General features: G+C 57.1%; 1 protein-coding gene, 1 long non-coding RNA gene and 1 pseudogene across 2 annotated transcripts; 1 reads left to right on the plus strand and 2 right to left on the minus strand.

The window, feature by feature from the left end:
- Window positions 1–1,044: 1,044 nt before the first annotated feature.
- LOC144313898 (calmodulin-like protein 3) lies at window positions 1,045–2,300 on the minus strand. The gene has a single exon (XM_077897322.1). It carries the CDS (start codon window positions 2,160–2,162, stop codon window positions 1,713–1,715), a length of 450 nt encoding a protein of 149 aa, XP_077753448.1. The 5' UTR covers window positions 2,163–2,300; the 3' UTR covers window positions 1,045–1,712.
- Window positions 2,301–12,631: 10,331 nt separating this feature from the next.
- Window positions 12,632–14,528, minus strand: LOC144313376 (uncharacterized). The gene is made up of 2 exons (XR_013379036.1): window positions 14,380–14,528; window positions 12,632–12,860 (listed from the first exon to the last, which is right to left on the minus strand). It is a non-coding gene; the product is annotated as an uncharacterized LOC144313376 (long non-coding RNA).
- A 6,666-nt stretch (window positions 14,529–21,194) lies between these two features.
- Window positions 21,195–21,382, plus strand: part of LOC144313900 (calmodulin-alpha pseudogene) — an 859-nt pseudogene continuing 671 nt past the window's right edge.

Below are 21,382 nucleotides of genomic sequence, written 5' to 3' on the forward strand. Positions count from 1 at the left end.
GTGGCCAGGACGGCCTCCTCTCCGAGACCCTCCTCCCTGCCGCCACCGGCGGCCCCTGGCCCCTGGCCCCTTCCCACCTCCTCTCTTCCCTTGGACTAAAGGGTGGAAGGGTGTCGCCAGGCCTCACAGAGCGCTAGAGCTGAAGGGGGTTCCTCAAGGTGACGGCAACGGTGGCTGTCACTTATTAAGCACCTACTGCATGCCAGGCATGTTCAGAAGGTGATTCCTAACCCTCTGGCAAATGCTCCAGAGCCGCCCTGTTGTGGTCAGCGGTGCCAGTGGAGGCGAAGGGGGTGTGCAGGGGCTGCACAGTGTGGTCCAGGGCGCAGACCTGCGGCCTCAGCCCCTCACCCCGCAGCTCGGAAGGTGGGGAAGCTACTCAGCGCAGCCCCTCCGCCGGGTGGTGCCGAGCTACCTTGCTCCCCAGTGCTCCCCACAGTGCCCCCCCGCCGCTGCCATGGGAAGCAGGCTGGAGACCCCCGTCTGTCCAGCGCCAGTGCCCGTGTTCCTGGTTTTACACATGAGGACACACGTGGTGGGGACGGGGTGTGGGGGAAAGGACTTCTCCGAGAGCAGCCAGCTGCTTCGTGACGGTCCCTTGAGCCCTAGGACCGCGTCCACTGCAGACGCTGCTCCCTTGGGCACCGAAATGACCCCTTTGCATGGTCCCTTTGACCTCAGGGTTACCGGGCGCGCCCTCTGAGAGGGACTCCACACGGGGGGCTGGGGTGCCGTGGGTGCTGGGGGGCAGTGCGCACCCTCCACTGCCCACCTGGCCCCACCCTCGGAGCGGCGCAGCCCAGGGCTGCCAGGGCCGGGAACGCACCTGTTACCCACTCCAGGGGCTCTGCCTCTCGTTGTAACCACTCCTTGCCACTGACTTAGCCATTTCGTGTGACGTCAACTTGCCAGAGTTACCTTATTAGGCTTCTGTGTTTTCGCGACGGCCTCCGACGCAAGGCTCCGCTGCCTTTTCTAAACGCAGGAGCGCGGAGAGCCTGCCTCGCCTACACCCAGGCCGCGGCAAGGATCGTTTCAGCGGGATCCAGAACAAAAAAGCAAGCGTTTTATTATTCCCTCCCCTTCTGCTCAAATTCCCCTCCGTGGAGCTGAACACGAGCGTGTTACAACAGACCCCGGCTTTACTCTCAGCATCAAAGGATGAATCACGGACAAGCCAGCACGCAGTGGAAGGAGGCGAGGTCTCTCTGGAAGCTGGATCTGCAGCATCGTCACCTCCAGCGGCCCCCTCACCCCGGGGCCCTCATCACCCCCAGTCCAGCAGCAGATGGAGCCCGCCCCCCTGCACTGGGGGCTATCGCCCCCCCAGGCGAGTGGGGCCTGTCAGGGGTCCAGCCAAGGGCTCTGTGATGTCTCACTGCGCCTCCCCCAGGAGCCAGCCAGCACGGCTTGATCTGTCCTCTGCTCGGCGACGGTGCAGAGTGATGCTGCTGTGGCTTCTGAGCACCAGAAGCACCTCGTGTTCGCTGGGCTTGTGGGTGGCCTCTGTCATTTCGGCTGAGAAGAGGCTCGGGGAGGGTTGGCAGGAAAAAGGGGGCCAAGGAAGTGTGGGAAAGTGGGCGGAATCACCTGGTCGGAGAAGCAGCAGGGCCCAGAGGGGCCGGAGGGACGCAGGGAGCACCGCAGGGCCCAGGTGCCCACGGCAGAGCCGGGTGGCCGGCTACGGAGGCCGCGGCGCCAGGCCCGGCCCCTCACTTGGACACCAGCATGTGGACGAACTCTTCGTAGTTCACCTGCCCGTCCCCGTCCACGTCGGCGGCCCGGATCATCTCGTCCACCTCCTCGTCACTCAGCTTCTCCCCCAGCCTGGTCATCACGTGCCGCAGCTCGGCCGCGCTCACCAGGCCGTTGCCGTCCTTGTCGAAGACGCGGAAGGCCTCGCGGATCTGCTCCTCGCTGTCCCTGCCCTTCAGCTGCCTGGCCATCATGCCCAGGAACTCGGGGAAGTCCACGGAGCCGTTGCCGTCCCGGTCGATCTCGCCCACCATGTCCCGCAGCTCGGCCTCCGTGGGGTTCTGGCCCAGGGAGCGCATGACGGTGCCCAGCTCCTGGGTGGTGATGGCCCCGTCCCCGTCCTTGTCAAACAGGCAGAAGGCCTCCTTGAACTCGGCCACCTGTTCCTCGCTCAGCTGGTCGGCCATGGAGGGTGGGCGGAGGAGGGCGGCGGTGGCCGGCCCCGGTGGCGGTGGCGGTGGCGGTGGCGGCCGGCGGAGCAGCAGGACGGGAGGCGGCGGGGCTCGGGGCGCGGGGCGCAGGCTGCTGGCCGTCTGGCCCGGGCTTGACTGGCGGGCGCTTAAGAGGGAGCAGGGCCCTCCGCACACGCAGACTCCCCGCCCTGCGGTTGCCCCAGGCCGGGTGCTGTTGGAACAGGAGTCCGGCTGGCCGAGGGTTGAGCTGACGCCAGCACCAGGCGTGTGTGTGTGTGTGTGTGCACGGCTCCCCGCCCCTGCACCGGGAGCCCCGGTAACCCCGCGAGGACACCCGCAGGGAGGGTGGCCTGCCCAGCCCCAGGGACTGGCTCCGGCCCTTCCTGCTCGCTCTGAATCGCCCCGTCCCGTCTTCAGACCCTGCGCTCCGCAGGACAGCCAGCTTCCCTCCAGGGGCGGCATGGGCAGGAGGAGAGGCCCAGGCTGCCTTTGCCTCACGGGACCGTCCCCTGCTTGTCTTTGCTTTCCACAGCCTGAAAGCCTTCGGGTTCCCAAGAGGGTTTGCAGAGAAGGAACGAGGTTTTCTTCTTTGGGTAGGAGCAGACTGTCTTCTCGTCTCCAGAAGAAACATGAATGGAGAAGGATTTCCCCCAGCTCCTTCATTCCTACCCGTGTACTGAGGGCCTGGGCAGGTATGGTTTGAGAAGCTGGGGATGGAGCCACGAGCCAGACGGGCAGCTTCCGGTCCTCCAGAAGCTTACATTCCCTCTGCGAGACAGCTGGCTAGCAAGTAAGCTGACAGGTGAGACACTTGGAGATGGCGACGAATGCCATGAAGGAAATTAAAAGGGTCCTGGTGGGGAGAACACGGGAAGGACACACAGTAATGGTCAGGGGACGCAATCTCAGAGGCAGCACTCGAGGGTGACCTGATGGGAGAAGGTGCGGTCCGGGCAGGGGGCTGAGCTGGCTGGGACAGGGCTTGGTGTGGCCAAGTGGCAGAAAGGGGCTGGCGTGGCTGCAGCCCGATGGATGAGGGGACAGAAGCACCCGAGGAGGGGCACTATAGCAGTCCAGGTAAGAGGCGGTGGGGGGTTCCCATTTTGCCCTCTGACTGACGGGAAGACATGCAAAGGCACGTCTGCATCTGGACCCCCGGGTTTGGGAGAGCAGAGCAGAAGAGGGGATATTTTCGAGAAGGTGAAGTGGGGGTGCTCACTGAGCATAGCCTCCTGCCCCCAAGTCCGAGGAAGCCTGGGGGAATGACCACCCACTGCCTGTGGGGATCCATGAAAAACTGGGAGAGACCCCGAGAGCCACCAGGATATTGCAGGAGAACAAAGTTGGAGGGTGGACACTACCTGGCTTCAGGACTCACTGTGAGCCCTGGTAATCTGGGTGGTGCGGCGTTGCCAGAGTGGATCAGTGGAGCAGGAGCATGGGGGGCCCAGAAATAGCCCCTCACGACACAGTCGGCTGGTCTTTGACAAAGGAGCGACGAGAGGGAGGAATGATAGTCTTTCTAACAAATGGTTCTGGCATTGGCATGAGCGGACATCGATGCGCAACAAGTGAGGCTAGACACAGGCCTTCCACCCTTCCCTAAAAGTAACTCAAAATGGATCGTAGACAAAATATAAAATGCAAAACTATAAAACTGGCAGACGATGGCATAGAAAAGTCTGAATGACCTGGGGCTTGGCCATGACATCCAGCTCATCCAGTTTGGGTCTGGGGTGGGTTTAGATATGACATCAAAGATATGATCCGTGAAAGAAGGAATCATTAAACTGGATGCCGTGGTCTGAATGTGTCCCTCTAAAATTCAGAAGCTGAAATCTCACCCCCAAAGGGATGTACCCATGAGATAATTCGAGGGCGGCAGCAGGAGGCAGAAGGAGAACCGCCATGGTGGGAGAGCTCGTGCCTGAGACAGGCCCCCTGATGGATGCTACGGTCGGTCTTGCTTCCTGCCTACCTCACCTGCAAGGGGGTAAGTGGCCAACAGGTGTCTGCAGGTTTCTGGATTATGGTTTCGGGGCTCCAACATCCATCCCTCGCCCTAAGCGTGTTCTTCAACAAGGGACATTGAAAGGGAGCTCAGTAAGGATTTTAAGCAAAGTTACTCATGACTCAGCAAGGAGAGTGCTGGGATGGGCTCAGCTGGGGCGTCTCGCTAGTTAGGAAACCAGCTCTTTTTTCATGAGCTTCTGCAACTCTCTCCCTTGTAGCCTTCCCTCAGAACACATTTTTGATCTTCGGATGCATCTAAGCATCTACAATTATTGAGGACCCCGAGGAGCTTTTGTGTATGTGGGGTGTATCTGTCAATAGTTATTGGACTTGGAATTGAGACTGGAAAAACGTGAACTACTGAAATATATTTTTCTCGATTTATCTGTAACAGAAAAAAAAAATGAAAAACTCATTATATGCAAATATTGTTTTCCGGAAAATAATTACATTTCTAAAACTAAAAAAAAAAAAAAAAAGGAGATGAGGGGCACCTAATAAAAATAATTTTGCAAGTCTTTTTATACGTCCGGTCTTGTAGAAGCATGTCTGCCCCTGCCGCACTGGATTTGTGGGAAGGTGCTTTGATTTGAAACATGGGTTAACCCAGCTTCACACAGATTCGCAGTTGGAAAAAGAAAGAACATGTAAGTGACTCCTCTGGATATTGGTGGCTAGTCTTCTTTGGTACGGTATCAAAATTTGATAAGTGGTGGTTCCTCAAACATTACCCGTAGTGTGGAATCTAAAACCACGCCAACGAATCTATTCGTACTGTCACATTAAAATCCGTTGGTCGTCTTGTGCTTTGTGATTTTGTCACGCTGTGGTTGGTCATTTGGATGATATTGGTTCACCGAGTTCTGCAGATCTACAGGTTGAGCCATTGCACATATAATTTAAAAAAAATCACATTCATTAATGTCACCACCAATCCTATTAGAAAAGTATCAGAAAGTCTCAAGCACATGTGAAATTTCCAAAAATTTATAATTTTCATTTGAAAACTCCAATGTCATCATCGACAACAAATAGGGTCAGTTGTTTTTCTTGAAGCGACAGGCTCACTTCATCCAATTTTGAAAAAGCGTCTGCCAAATACGCAGTCTGAGCGACCATACTTGTCACATCAGCTGTTCTTTCCAGTAAAAGTGGCATTCCGTCCAAAAGGCGGTCCCTGTTACTTAGGGTGTTCGCACGGGCGCTTTTCTGATGGCAGCCACTATATCTCCACATTCAGTAGTGTATTAAAGATGCACGTGCAAGGGGGGAAATTGAATAAAATTCACCACTCCAAGAATATTCTTAAGTGAAACTGGCTTTTTTTTTTTTTTTTTTAAACAATTGAGATGCCATGAAGAATATCATGACTGTTCGTGCAGGAGCCTTGATTCACGCTAAGGGGCTGTGATTGCACCCAACATTGCTTTGGCCTCAGAGCAAGATGTCAGCACAGGAAAAAAAAAAAAGGCAAATAATGTATTATTAGGAGAATCATTCTGACCTCCCAGGCTCTCTGAAGGGCACTGGGGCCACCCTTCCCCCACAGGGGTCCTTGGAATACACTTGGAGGATGACGACGGTGGAGCATGGAGAACCAAGTCTGAACCAAGAGCAGAGCTCCCTGGGCTGGAGGTGAGAGGTGCCGAGGACGCTGGGATCCTGGCCGGGGCAGGGTTGGCCTTACAGAATCCGTATTCATGAGGACCCCGATCAACCCCCCGGCCTTCATGAAGACGCCCGTCAAAGGGACTGCCTACTGCGGCTACTGCCTTTGAAGAGTAGGGGACCCGAGGTATCGCTGGTCTGTGTGAATTGGTGGCAGAGTAGGTTTTGTTAAAGGGTTCATGGAGCACCCTCGGGGCGGTGCCTCTGCCGCCGGGGGCTCTGGAGAAGCCCACCGGGATTCCCCAGTGCGGTCAGCCGGTGCCATGCGTGTGCCCTGCAAGAAGGGCCATGAGAACTTCTCCCCCCTCCACGCCTCTCTCTTAAGCCACTCCCCAGGCCTAACAGTTGCTCAACAACCAGCCCCCAGGATGAATTAGAAACACCTTGTCCTGGTGTGTTCAGGTCACTACAACAAAATACAACAAACTGGGTGGCTTCCAGACTCAGTGCATGACCCAGCTCTTGGAATGACTCTTGGTCACTCTCGTGTGAGTCATCCAGAGCCCTCCACAGCCATCCTGGGTTAGGTAGGCTAAGACTGGAGTTTGAGCTGAGGGAGGAGATCGTTGTTCTGATCACACCTGGGAGTCGTTTGACTGAAATCTGATTGAGTAACCGAGTGACCTCATGGTTTAGGAGGCTGGTAGAGGGTGTGAGAGCACCTTTTCCCGAGCTGGCAGGGCAGCGCCTGTTGCCTCTTGCTAGGTCATAAAGGGAAAGGAGTGGTTCAATTTTATGATCGGAGGCCTCACCTGCAGAATGAAGTCCACCGAGGCACAGGAAGCAAAAAATTGGGCTGTTCTGAGAAGTTTCTTGGATCTTCTCGGGTCAGTGTGTCCTCACGTCAGCTTCCCCTGCTTTTACCGGCAGCAGATCTGGGGGCAGCCTTCAGGGGGGTTCTCCACCCCGTGCCAAGGCCCCCTGTTGGGTATCTCCAAGCTCCTTAGCAGCTCGACGACTGAAGCCTCTGCCTCCAGTGACTTAGAGCACCTCAATCAGAACACGTACACAAGAGGCAGGAGGACGCAGGACACGAAGTGACCTCTATTTAATTATTGACAGTCCCTTGGATTAAGTCAAGATTAAATGATCACCCCAAACGAAAGCAAATTAGTACTAAATCCCACAATAAAAGCAGATAAACAAATTCAAATCTCTTCTCAGACTTCCTGTTTTCCAGGGATAAGGGTGATTTTTTTTTTTTTTTTCTGACACCTGCTGGGACTGGTGACTTAGCCCAGGTAACTCACTGTGATCCCTGGTGTCTCCCGTGACCGTCTGGGCGGGCGACAGAGTCCTGGAGAAGCCTTAGGGGAGGGCAGGGTGGAGAGGCAGGGCAGGGGTCTGGAAGGGCCTCTTTGTACCACCCGCTGGCCTTTGAAATCTGATATTGGATACGGTGTTTACATTTTTAACTTATTTTATTTTTTAAGGATTTGTTTATTTATTCATGAGAGACAGAGGCAGAGACATGGGCAGAGGGAGAAGCAGTCTGAGCTGAGCAACTCAGGCACCCCCGTTGCATTTTTTTATATAAAACTTTAAAAAAATTTTAAATTAAAAAATTTTTTAATTTTATTTTAAGATTTTTAAATAAAAAAAAATCTAAAATTAAAATTAATAAAATTAAATTAATTAATAAAAATTAAAGTCTAAAAAAATATTTGATGTTTTGAAATGAAATCAACCAACAGAAAACATTAAAGGAGGTGACGTTGCTGAGGGGCTGGAGCAATGCTCGCCGGCCGGCTACACTTGGTGGGTGGCCAGGCGGGTGACCCCCAGTCCCCACGAGAACAGGGTGCGGGACTTACCTTCCAGAGAACGAGCTGGTCTTCCCGGAGGGTTCAGAGCTCTTGAAGAGGCCGGAAGAGCGTTTGTTCCAAGTTCCAGGCCTTTGAAGTTTATAATTGTGATGAAAACATTTTCCCTGGATGCAGAAAGCACGTGTGCGTGCATGTGCGTGTGTGTGTGCATGTGTGTGCTCGTGTGGGCATGGGGCTCAGGTGAGCGCCAGGTGAGCCCCCCCACCTGCCGGGAGCACCGGCGGGGTGGGGAAGGCAGGAGCGTCTGGGGCGCGGGCTCCGTACCCATAAGCGATTTGAGGGGGGCGAAGGGGTTCAGCCAAGTGCGGACGTCTCTTTGCAGGCTGCTCACTCGGTGGCTCTCAACTCGCTGGGCGTCGGCAGAGGTCCCTCCCGAGAGGCCGGTGACCGAGAGGGGGATGCGGAGGCCCGGTGCCTGTCCTTCCCGCGCGGGGCCCGGTTGTGGCTCTGCTGGCCCGGGGTCGTCATCTGCAGGGTGGCACAGGGGTCAGCCCGTGTGACGCTGAGGGCTCCATAGGGGCCGATGGTCACTGAGCATCTGAGGAAGATGTCCTTGCAAAACTGGCCTCCACGGCTCAGGATTTCCGAAAGACGCCTCCCGCCTAAACCCCCTTCTTCCCCAGACAAGGACGTGGTCACCCACCAGCCTCGGGTGATTACCCCGGACTCGGCACCTTGGGATGGAGCCACAAAACCGCGCCAGCGGGAGGGTGTCCTGGCTTTCTGGGCTCTGGGGACCGGGCTGAGGGGCGTCACCACCGCCGAGGGAATCTCTCCTCTGAGTCCCTGGGAGGCAGGGAGGGCGTCTCGTTCACGGGAGACTCTCCAGGTCCCGCAGAGCCCCCAGCACGGAGCCGGCGTTCAAGAAACACCTGCTGCACGGGCGATGAGGCCTTTGGCCAAGGTCAGCTGGCGGGGGTGGAACCTGGGAGACAGAAGGTGCTGGAAGGCTTGGTCCCAGGAGTGGGGCTGTGTGGTGGGGGGGACGGGGCAGGAGGGCTGGTGACCTGGGGCGCAGCGTCTCGGAGCCAGCCAAGGCTCTCCAGGGCCCTGCTGACCCGGAGCACCCCCCGCGTCCAACCCGGCGTCCAACCCGGCGTCGGCGTTTCTGGGTTTGAGCCCGGAGGACAGGCCACCCCGAGCTCCTCTGAAGCAGTACAGGGGCCCCCAGTGCACCTCACCCAGGAGCAAGCATTGCACGTGGATGAGGCCAAATTTGGGGATGCGGAGAAGGGATGGCCCCAGGAGGAGAAAGGGGCCGGGTGTGCGGTGTGGAGTTGCCCCTGGGAGCCCCACCAGGAGTCCGGGGCAAAGGGGGGAATGGATGGGGCGGTGCTCAGTTCTGAGATTTTCCTCCGCGGGGTGCTGGAGGGCAAGTCACAGGTGAGCTCGGGGCGGGCTCGAGAAGGAGGCACCTGCTGCAGGCCTGACTTGGGGGGTGGGGGTGGGCCCAGCATCGGGTCCGCCCCGGGGGGCCTGACATTGCACCCCCCAACTTCCCCTGACCTCCTCTGTCTGCGCGGAGCCAGGCGTGTCTCGGTGGGCAGGTGTGGGGACAGCATCTTTGGCCTCCCGAGGAGTCGGGGTTTCGGCAGCACCTGACCCCTAGACCTGCCAGGGCGGAGGCCCCTGTGAGGCTGGGCGCTGGGTGGGTGCTGCTTCCCTACAGGGAAGGAGGCGGCAGGTGCAGGACGCGCGGAGGGCTGGGTGGGGCTCTTGGTGTGTGCCCCCACTGCTCCGCTCATCGGTGCCCCAACTCCTTGCCACGCTGACCTGGGGAGCTGCAGAACTATGGCCCCCCTCTCTCACCCGTTATCGATCAGTCTTCTCTTATCTACTATCTATTATCCATATGTCTGTCCGTCTAGTAGACCCAGAGGAAGGAATTTCAAATGCATCGTAGGGGGAAAAGCTGTGCAGCTCGAGGAAACAAATGTACCACATGACCATGAACCCAAATATTTAGCACTAGTGTGCAACACTTTGGTTCTAAAAGAAGATTGTTTCAGTGTGCGTGGTAACAGTTTGGAATACACTCAGGGAAGCGAGATGGCCCAGCATCAGCGGCGGCACAGGGAGCAGGAGGAGAGAGCTAGGCAGGTGCTGTCGGCCGCGTGGGGATCAGGCTGCAGAGCGCGGCCTGCGTGGGCGGGTACAGGTGGAGAGGAAGCTCTGCTCCCCTCCTCTCTCTCTCTTTTTTAAAGATTTTATTTATTTCTTCATGAGAGACACAGGGAGAGAGGCAGAGACACAGGCAGAGGGAGAAGCAGGCTCCCTGCGGGGAGCCCGGTGCGGGACTCGATCCCAGGACCCTGGGGTCATGACCTGGGCTGAAGGCAGACGCTCAACCACTGAGCCCCCCAGGTGCCCTTCTGTTCTCTTTTCAAGATGCCGGAAAGTAGTCAGATAAGCTAAAAAAATGTGAAGAAAATTCTTAAATTTTCTTCAAGGTAAAGACTGGAGATCTTTAAAAAACAAATCATTGTTCCATATGTGAATGGGGAGCGTGGACCTCAAAAAGACACACAGATGAAGAACCCGGAGGAAAAGTAGGAGAAAAACATGAAAAAGCCCCAGAAAAGAGATGGGCGAGGCCACAGGCCAGGTTACCCAGGGACGGAGGGGGTCAGGCAGGAGGGGGGCAGCGTGCCCCGGAAGGCTGGGGAGCAGGAAGCTGAGGGCGGACGAAGGTGGATGCAGGCTCGTGGAGGCGACGCGGGGGGCAGGCGCGTGGGTGCGGCCCGGGCAGGTGAGCCCATGTGGAGGGGCCAGGCAGAGCAGTGGGCGTGAGGGGCCCTGACCCAGAAGGTCTGATATCCCCACACCCAAGGTGGTGGGAACTTGGGGCCAGGTGACCTCAGGCCCAGGGCTCCCCCAGGGGGAGTGTGAGCTCAGGGCCTGCACTGACCCAGGCCTGGGGTCCGTGGGGGTGGGCACTGCACCCCCCCCCAGGGAGGGAGGAAGGAGTGAACACAGCCTGGGGTCCCTGGGGTGGGCACAGCCCCCCGGGGAGGCAGCACTGAGCAATCCCTGCTGGGGCACCTCTCCGCGGGCAGCAGGGGCTCTGGGAACAGCTGGAGCTGGGGCATGGGGCGTCTGTGCCGAGGCCCCCCCCCCCCTCCCGCGCTGAAGCTGGCACAAGGGGACGGGCTCCTCGGGGATGACTGAGCCTTTCCGGGCGGGGTCATGAGGAGCCGCCCCGCGGTGTGTCACCTGGTCCTGCCCAGGTTGGGCAAGGAGCCTGTCAGGCGGGGCGGGCGGCCCTTCTCCCTGGCTCTGGGCTCTGTGGAGCCCCCCACATCCGCTGTCAGAGCCCCCAGGAACCCCGAGCCTGCCCCGCCACTCGGGCCGCAGGTCCCTCTCTCCCCGGCCCCCCGGGCAGGTGCAAGGACCGCCAGCGTCTTCCTTTGCAGCATCTGGGTCAAAAGGAGCCTCCGGGTCAGCCCAGGCGGGGGGTGGTGAACACGAAGACGCTGGGTCACCCCCTACCGGTGGTCGGCTGGCCCGGGGCCCCTGGGCTCCAGGGGAGGCTGGGCGGTCTAGAGAGGACGCGGGGGGATCACCCCGGGACGGCCCCACTCACTCCTGAGCAGTGGTTTCTCCGCAGCCTGATGGGCAGGGCAGCCGCTGAGCCCCTCGTCCTGCGAGGCCTCCTCTCCCAGGCTGGTCCCTCGGGGCCCCGCGCACCCTGCCTGGGCGCCCTCACACAGCCCCTGCCCCGGGCCCTCCTGGGCCGCCCCATTCCCTCCCTCTGGGGTCAGGGGCCGTCCAGGACCTGAGACTAGAAAGTTCCTTCACAGGGTTGGCCTGGGGGCAGCAGGAGTGGCCCTGGGGGCGCGCCGGCCACAGGCCTCAGGCCCTCTCCTGGGGACTCCAGGGGGATCGGAGGAGCCCTGCTGCGCCCATTGTCCCACCGTTGCTAACCTGGGCATTATGGAAAGGCCCCCCCTTCCCCGGAGTTGAGTCGGTGGCTCAGCCACACCACCTAGTACCAGCCGAGCCTCAGATACACCCCGTCAGGCGCCAACAGGCCCATGGGCCGCATCTCGTGGAAGCATGTCCTCGCCACCTCCTTAGGCCCAGAGCGGGGACCCCTGGTGTCAGGGAATGTGCCCTACGGAGGTTCCGTTCCACGTGTTCTACACTTGGCTCCCTGAACAGCCGAGAGTCTCCCTGAACGTGATGATCTAACAGAGTCACCTTGCCCGACTTGCTACCTGCTTCCCAGGTGACACTCAAAAGATACCAAACATGCAGCTTGAGAAAACATAACAAAAATCAAGACCTGCTCACGTCCTGGGCAAGTTTGAGGAGCCAACAAGACAGTCCCTCAGGTGGATCTAAAAGGAAAGAGGGAGTGCCCGGGGTCTCCATCAGTTGAGGGTCTGCCTTGGGCTCAGGTCATGACCTCAGAGCCCTGGGATCCAGCCCTGCCTCAGTGAGCCTCCCAGTTCAGCGGGGAGCCTGCCTCTCCCCCCTGCCCCTTACCCCATTGGTGCTCTCTCTCTCACTCAAATAAATAAATAAAAATCTTAAAAAAAACAAAAGGCCGGAGAGAAAGAACCCCTCTGAAACCCCCTTGGGCCGGAAGCCCCAAGGACCAGAAGCCGCTGGGCCTGCGGACCCTTCCCAGTGGCAGGGAGGCCTCACTCGCGCCTGGGGGCCACCGCCGGGGGACCAGGCCTCCCCCTCCGGCTCGCTGGAAACCCAGGATGGTGAATCGATTCCACCAAGCGTGCCTCTCTTGATTCCCTTTTTTCTTAAAAATGAAAGCCCTGCGAAGCCTGGGATTTGTGAAAAACACAAACAAGGGGTAGTGGAAGGGAGGTGGGTGGAGGAATGGGGTGACTGGGTGATGGGCACTTGATGGGATGAGCACTGGGTGTTATGCTATATATTGGCAAATCGAACTCCAATAAAAAATATACAAAAAAAAAAGAGAGTGAAGACAAATAGTTCAGAGATCAAATCAAACATTGCAGGTCACAGATGTTAAGAACAACAGAATAAACTTCCAATTTTAATACATGAGCTACATAACCCCAATGGGTCAAAACACATATTATCTGTGAAAACAACAAACCAAGTAAATAATCTCTCTGTAGAAAACCATTTATAACTCCCTTGGAAACTGAATTCATAATCTTTAATAAAGCTTGTTCATAATGATGATGAAAGAGTCAACCTAAAAGATTTTCCACTAGCCAAAGTTGGGACAAGTTCAGCAGCAATTATGATAATAACTGCAATGGATTAGAACACACCCAAAGCACTTAAATCCATGAATTTATAATGACACTCAGAAAACAAAACAACTCTCACTGGTCACCTTCAGGGGATGCTAAGAGAACAACCTATTTTTCCAAAAACTGATAAATAAGCTGAAAAAAAAATCAAAGTATTTATCTTGTTTTTCCTCTACAAACTGTGCCTCAAGATAACCAAATAGTTAATAGGAAATGTCTTTTTTATATAAGTCTTACAACTAAGAAAAATGAAAGAATTAGAAAATTTAAAAAAAAAGGAAAATGAGTCATCACAGAAATAGCAGCAGATATAAAGGTCCTTTAAAGATAAGTTGTCTTGCACACGTACACCCGTGCTCATGTGTGCACACGGACCATATCATGCATGTTTTTCATCTTTTCCTTCTCTTTGTACTTCCTTCCCTGCGCTCCCCGCCCTGCTCACGGCCCAGATTTGTGATCGTGCTCATATAATCCTACTCTGGGTTTTACTGCATGACCTGTTGCTGCCCCAGCTGACCTCTTGCCGAGCAACCTGGGGCGATACCCATTTCTTGGTGTCCTCTCTCTCTGGCAATAGCGATTTCAACGAATTTTTGCCAGCCAGACTGGGGATAAAATGATACCTTGTTATTATTATTACTCTAGTTTGTACGTCTCCATCTCCTGCCAAATGGCAGAGTCTTTCCATATGTTTGTTGGCCATTTGGATTTGCTCTTCTGTGAGCTGGCTTCGTATCCTTGGCCTGTTTTTTTCTATTTAATTATGGTTTCTTAAAAAAAAAAATTAAGGGCTCTTCATTGATATATTAAATGACTGGTCTCTCGATCATTTCCTCCAAGACCTGTCACTTTTTCTTTTTCTTTCTCTTGTCTTTTTTTTTTTTTTTTTTTTTTTAGCTTACACAATGTAGGATTTTATTCCATGAATATAAAGGAAGTCCACAGGAGAGCCATGTGATGATGTCCCTACTTCTACACCACCTCCTGATCCCCAGCGACGGGTCAGGGCCTCGCCTCAAGCTGGAATTCTGGAAAATGGTGGAGAAAGTCCATCTCCTCCTTCCCTTCTAGCAAGGGAAGTTGTAAGTGTATTCTTGGAAGCCTCCAGCTGGCCACGTTTCCCGGGAGAAATAATGGGGTTTATGACATTCATATTACTTTTAGGGAAGGCTGTGAGTATAAACTCTTGGTCGTCTTTGCCACGAAATCCCAGAGAAGCTGTTTGCGTTCTCGGCACGACCCAGGCTCTAAATGAGATATTTCATCTCTCCTTCTGAGCCCTGACCGCTAGGAGTATTCATGCCAACACAAAAGGCACCAACTTTTCTTTATGGACAGTCACTTTTTACCACTCACAAGACAGCTTATTTTTAACAGAGTCCCTCTTATTTTTTAGTGTAGTCTTTCATGACTTCGCATTTCCAGAATCATTTTACTGTATTTCTGCTGTTTCACCTCTGACTTTGGGCCTCCATCCACTGGCACGTTGAGTCAGATCTAAACTTCCTGATGGCTGTCTGAGTCCGCGTGTCACAGCCTTTAGCATGACCAGGACAGGGCACTGGTTATGTCCTCCTGTAACAGGTGGATTATTTGTGTCCTGGGACTTCTGGCAAAATGGTGAAGAATCGTAATTAGTTTCTGGCAACTTCTCTGCTTTGGGGCTCCCCTCTTCTTCTCCTTCCTGTTACCACTTGTCTCTCCAGGGACCCAGAGACCCTGCTCTTCCCCCCTCACATCCTGACACCCCACTGGCCCCCCCAGATTGCCCCCCAAGCTCTAGCAGCTGTGCCCCCCTGCTTCCCGCTTCTACCCTGTGCTGTGCCTGCACCCCCACCTCGGGGATCCCCAAAGTCAGCCCCTGGTCTGGTGCCTGACCGACTGTGATGGAGCGTTCACCTACCCATTGAGAAAGGAGTTTATATAAACTTGCCAACTGTTTTTTAACGGAGAAGGTCCTTAAGGTTCTTAAGGGTAAAAGGAAAGGTGGTCCTGTCTTGAACTGTCCTTACCCTACAAGGTAAAATGTGGGCGGTCATGTCGTTCCAGTCCTTCGTGCGGATGTGCGTGCGTTCAAGCCAATGTAGAGAGCAAGAGAAGGGCATGCGTCAGGTATTACCAGTCCTGCGGTGGGGGGGGGAGGCTATCATCCACGCTCTGGAATGTTCTACTCACCAACATAGGACATCGTGACCCAGTTTGTGTGGTCATGTCCACAGTGGGGCGGGCATGTTTGGACGGAGACCCTGTTAGCCTCCTGCCTGGCTCTCCTCCGGGCAGATGGAAAGGGGGACGTGGGGCGGGATGGCGAAGAGCTGTTGGGAGCTCTCCAAGGGAACCCCAGCGGGTAGGGAGGGCCCCGTGGCTGGCGCTCTGGGAGCTCCGCGGCCTAACTGGCTCTTTCTGAGCAATGCACTGGGACGCACTGGGATGAGCTGGGACACACTGGGACATATGGGATGCACTGGGACGCGTGGGTGCACCCGGCGCTCCTCCATCTGCAGGATGACCTGGGGCTGCTCCCTCCCTCATTTCTTTCCTTCTTTAAGATTTTATTTATTTCTTCATGAGAGACACAGAGAGAGAGGCAGAGACACAGGCGAGGGAGAAGCAGGCTCCTTGCAGGGAGCCTGATGTGGGACTCGATCCCAGGACTCCGAGATCACTCCCTGAGCCGAAGGCAGGCGCTCCACTGCTGAGCCACCCAGGGGCCCCTCCCTCCCTCATTTCTTGCCAGGTGGATGGAACTGGAGCAGGGGTCAGGGGAGGGAGCTGCAGCAGGTGTGTCTGAGCCAGGGTGCAGGGAACAGCAGCCTCATGCGATGCGTTAGGGTCTCTTCCGGAATCCAGAGATAGATTAGATGCACCCAGCACCGCCCTCAGACTGATTGATTTATTATTGTTTTTTTTTAATTAACATTTAAAAATTTTTTGAAAGCCCCTGGGTGGTTCAGTCGGTGAAGCATCTGCCTTCCGCTCAGGTCATGACCTTGGGGTCCTGGGATCGAGCCCCGAGTCGGGCTCCCTGCTCATTGGGGAGTCTGCTTCTCCCTCTCCCACCCCCGCCCATGCTCACACACTCTCTCTCTCTCTCTGCCGTGTTGTCTCTCAAATAAATAAAAATCTTTAAAAATAAGTAAATAATTTTTTTTTTTTTTTTTTTTTTTTTTTTTTTTTTTAGAGAGTGAGCATGCACACTAGTGAGGGAGAGAGAGAAGCCCCAGCAGACTCCCTGATGAGCTCAGAGCCTGACCGGGGGCTCAACCTCACGACCCCGACATCACGACCTGAGCTGAAACCAAGAATCAGACCCTCAACCCGCAGAGCCACCCGGGAGCCCCGATTTATTACTGTTTTTAAATTAAGCTTGCTGATTTACACGTTTGATCGACTTTTTTTCTTCCCTGACAACTTCGGTTCCACCTTGTTGTGTCTAAACCGCTGTGAAACGAGGTCGGGAGCCGTGGCAGGTGCACGGTTGTGTGCAGACAGGAGCTGGGGCTGGTCGGCCCGAGAAGGTGCAGCAACTGGACCCTCCAGGGCTCGGCGTGTGCACCTGTCCTGTCCCCACTGTGACGGGACCCACGAGGCCATTTCTTGGGGCCACAGCCCGCCCCGCTTGCCCAGAGTGACGGGGAGTAGAGTAGGGAACCCCCTTGGAAGGTCCCCACCGCAGATGGCCAAAATTAACGTGCTTGGTGCCTGAAGGGCCACCTCTCTGTCCCCGGAAAAGCATCTCGCGTGGAAAGCACTGGAGAGCTAGAGGGCCCTCGTTGCCGGGGCCGCGTGCGTGTGTGGGGATGGTGCGAGGAGGGCGGCGTGTGTCCTGCCGAGCTCCCAGGGGTGTCACAGGGTGGGAAGGATGGCCCTTGCCCACCGTCTGGCAAGTCTAGGCAGACCACGGGCACCGACGGTGCCGGCAGGCAGCGCTGGGGGCATAGGGTCACCCGCAAGGCCTGCTCTTTGAACACGAGCCTCATGGCAGCAGGGCCTCTGCCCTTGTCCAGGTGACCTGCTGGTAGCCTGAGAATCCTGGCGTGGCTTGCACAACCATCCAAAATGGAAAGATGCGGGGCGCCCGGGGGGCTCAGTCAGTTCAGTGTCTGACTTGATTTCAGCTCAGGTCATGATCCCGGGGCCGTGGGATCGAGCCCCGAGTTGGCCTCTGTGCTCAGTGCAGAGTCTGCTTGGATTCTCTCTCCCTCTCCCTGCCCCTCCCTCCTGCTCTCTCTCTCTCTCTCTCTCTCTCTCGAGTCAAGTCCACAAATCCTTAAAAAAAATAAGAATAAAATGGAAAGATGACCTCTGACTTCTGAGCCTTCAACGTGTGACTGCCTCCTGTAGGATGATGGTCACCTACCAGATTGACTCGGCGCCCCTGGGAGCACCTGCTCCATCGTGGGCGAGAGGGGTGGAAGCGGTGAAGGCGACAGACACTGACCCTCACAGCAGTGAGACCAGGTGTTTGCCCAGGCCTGGGACTTTCTGGGAACAGGGCGCAGCCCCCCTGGTCTGCTTCTAGGATGTCTGTCCTGCGACCTGCAAGAAGATGCTCGCAGCCAGGGGCCACCCGAGGTCCCCCACAGCGCTGGCGCTCGGGTGACGGGGCAGGGTGGCCCTAAAGGCTCCTGGTGACTGCATGCCTGAGCCCGTCCCGAGCAGATACTCCTCGTCCTGCAGCTGCACCGGGGTCAACCCTCTTAGGCGGGGACGGCATCCTGTCTGCAGTGAGGTCACCTGCCTTGGGCTACAGCATCTGTGACCCGTGAGGCCAGGGCGACACCCCACGTGGCTGCCGGGTTCCAGGGCCCGAGCGCTCCTGGGGATGTGGCTTGGGTTTAGGTTAGGGGCTCAGCAGGGACCCTGGGGGCCCCGCCATCTGTGAGGGCAGCACAGAGGCTCAGCACTTCCACCGCCCACTGCTCTCGAGATGCCTGACGGCCTGATGGGGGGCGGGAGCCGGTTCTGGAAGCTCTGTGTGTGGATGGCCTCACGCAGGCACACGAGGTTCCAGGCGGGCTGGCGGAGGTGCCAACTCCAAGGACTGGCCGAGTGGGAGGGACAGGAGGGAGAGCAGGTTCCCGCAAGTCAGGGAAGCCAGAGGAGGCCCCCAAACCTGTCTGACTGGTTTCTCACCCATACTTGGCCCCTAGCGAAGGGAGGGCTAAGTGAGCTGCTGCTCCTGGGGAAGCCCGGGCTGGCTGGGGGTGCTGAGGCCTGGGCCACCCCCCACACACCTGGGCCCGACACACGCACGTGCACATGCACACGCAGGGCTGCTGCATGAGCAGTGGGAGGGAGGACTCCCTCCCTGGGGGGACACTCTCAGGAACCCCCATACCCTAGGGGAGGGCTGCTGCCTCCCTGCCCTCCCTTCAGCCCTGGGGATCCCCTGGACCTCTAGGACCGCAGCCACTCACCATGGCAGCAGACCCCGTGTCCCTGGCTGCAGGGTGGGGCAGGTGAGGGAGTCAGTCCTGGGCGGGACAGCTGACCTCTGACTTCGGGCAGGTGACACCAGGAGGGCCCCAGGCTTCCTCCAGCCGGCCTGCTGGGTCTCTGGGCCACAGCCTCTGGGTTCTCGTGGGCTCCGGGCGCTCCGTTCTCAGCAGACCCGGGTCCCCCTCTACCAGCAGGCAGCCTTTCTCTGTAAACCTCACACTGGGTTGGGGAGGGGGGGGCACCCCACGGGCTGACGTGAGGCATTCTTCTCTCCTGTGCATGCTTTTTACAGGCCCCGGGGACCCAGTGCTGGGACACAAGCAAGTGACAGTGTCCCAGCCTCAGACTCCTCCCGGCTCCCTCCTGCTCCTTCCAAAGCGCTGGGCTCTGCGGGGGGGCTGCTGTGGAGCAAGAAAGGGGCTGGATCACGCTGGGTTAGGTTCTGGCAACACAGGCCCTGCTGTCCCCCTTCCCTGGCCCTGGGGTCCACCATCAGCACTCTCCAGTGCAGGGGACCCAGGGCCGCTTGAGGCAGGACACCGGGTGGGAGGGGAAGTGAGGGATTTCCATGTGGCTTGGAACATACGGTGATGCAGAGGGAGGAAGCAGGCCCCAAAGTGGCAGGTGGGGAGGTACTCACAGAGGGTGGCCCTCTCCCCAGGGGTGGGTGGCCTTGGGCAGAGGACCATCCCTCCCAAGGCCCCATCTGTGAGTGGGGACAGTGAGTGACCACCATTCTCCCCCTGCTGTCCCATGAGGACACTCGCTAGATGCTCTCTAGACACCACCTCTGCTGCGTGCGAGCCACGACGTCCACGAGCTGACGGACGCCAGAGCCTCGGACGGCTTGACAGGCTCCAGACCTCCGGGCAGACGCGTTTGGTTTATCAGCTCAATCAAGAAACGTATAATAACAAAATAGAGAGGGAGGCCCTCCTCTGAGTGTCGGGTCACATCAAACACAGCCCTTGCTACCGAAGATGAGCTTTATCCTAGAATAATAATGCCTTCCGTTGATCAAAGATGCTTTGATCTTTGATCTTAAGTGCCCTGATCATACACGGAGGATGACGTGGTATCCTATTTTATAGATGAAGATACCGAGACCAAGTTGGATTTCCAAATCAGCGGCGGAGCAAGAACCAAGAGCTTTTGCCTCCTGATAGCATCGGAAAAATTCCTCGTGGTTTACGCCGCACCATTTAATACCAAGGGAAAACAAGAAAATGGTAAGCGCCTCGGATTTTTAATCACGGGTCCCGCTCCTAAGGGAAGAGGAAAATAAAATGTGAAAATATAGATTTATATCTTCATAGAGTCTTCAGAGAACGCCCTGGTTGCCGGGAGCCCCGCCCTAGGCCAGGCCCCGCTGCACCGCGTTCTCCACCCGATGCGACTGCGGCTTCGTTGACTAACCGATTGCTCAAGACGTATCGAGGCCTCAGTCCTCTTCCAGCACGAAGATGAAACCGCGGCACTTCTTCAAGACCTCTTTAAAGAAGTTAGACGACGAGAGCATTTCCCTTTGTGTCTCCACCTGGGGGGTCCCCTGACTCGGGGTGGGCTTGGGGGGCAGGTGCGCTGAGCCCAAGGTGGGCTGAGGGGGCAGGTATACTGAGCCCGGGGTGGAATGGGGGCACAGGTGCATTGAGCCTGGGATGGGCTGGGGGGGCAGGTGCACCGAGCATGACGTGGGCTTGGGGGGGCATTGAGTGAGGGATAGGCTGGGGGGACAAGTGCATTGAGCCTGGGGTAGACTGTCGGGGGGGCGGGCAGGTGCGCTGAGGCCGGGGAGCTGTTTGCCTGGCTGCCTCCTAGGGGAGGAGAGACTCCTCAGAGGGTTTGACGGGCTGAGGCAGAGCTGGAGTTTATCTGATCCCTCAGAGACGCAGGTCCCACTGCATGGAGGGTGGAGGTCCTGGGAATGTGTAGGGCTCACATGCAGAGAGACCCCATAGCGACTCCCAGCCAGTGTCCCCCCAGAGCCTCGGGTCCCACTTGCCAAGGACTTGAGGAATAGACCCCAAGGGCTGAGCTCTTGCTCTAACTCTGTACTCAGGGCAGCGGGCATTTAGAGAACACACAAGATGGGGGTGCCCAGGCTCCCCAGCATCCCCGCTGCTCTGGGTAGGGACGCCCCACTCCTCCCTGTGGCCTCAGGGAGAGACTTGGACCTAACGATGGAACGGATTCAGAGGAGCTAGAGGAGAGGTATTCTGGGGGGACAGGAAGCCTTTCCCTCGCACCCGAAATCACCCTCGGAATATTCGTGTGACAAGTGGCACACCCATGTGCCAGGGTCTGTGCGCACCCAGGCTCCTTGCTCGCTCCAAGCCGCAGGCAGCTGGCCGCACCCTCCATTACAGACCTGTTGGCCACCTGGGCTGGGAGTTCAGTGACGCCCATGGGGCCACCCTGATTCCACTCAGTTCCAGCACATCCGCCTCCACAGTCCACCCTGTGGGGTGAGCACTGACAGGCGGCCCGAGAGGAGCACAGGATGGCCGGCCAGGCCCCCTCTCACCCGGGACCTGCTGTGTCCACCACGCGAGGCTCCCTTCCCCTTCCCAGCCGTGCTCTCTGCGGGGATCACCTCGGCAAGAAGCTTCCACAGTGGCCCATCTGCCATCAGGGCCGGGTCTGTGGGGAGGCCGCCGATGGCCCCCCGTGTGGTGTGGCTCCCTCCAGCCTCCCCTGGGCGGGCCCCGCCACTCCAATTCCTGAATTTCTGGTCTGTGGCTGGTCTGTCCCTCCCTGGGAGGAGGATTTCGCCCAAGGACATGATGGGGAGGGTGGAGAGCCTTCCTCCTCCCTTTGCTCCAATTGCAGAAAAGGAGGGGTTCCCATCCCACGGCAAGGCTGCCACAGAGGCTGTGCCCTCGCACACACTCAGCCGCCCGTCCCCACTGCAGTGCCCAGCTCTGAGCCGGTTGGCAGCAAGGTCGGAAGCTCCGTGACAGGTGTGGGCAACATGGCCGAGGAGCTGCCTCCAGAACAGGTGGCCAAGTTCAAGGAG

This window comes from Canis aureus, chromosome 5 (genome assembly GCF_053574225.1).
Source record: "Canis aureus isolate CA01 chromosome 5, VMU_Caureus_v.1.0, whole genome shotgun sequence".
NCBI classification, from domain to species: domain Eukaryota; kingdom Metazoa; phylum Chordata; class Mammalia; order Carnivora; family Canidae; genus Canis; species Canis aureus.

Coding starts and splice junctions, on each gene's coding strand:
- LOC144313898 (XM_077897322.1), bottom strand. CDS start 2,162: ATGGCCGACCAGCTGAGCGAGGAACAGGTGGCCGAGTTCAAGGAGGCC.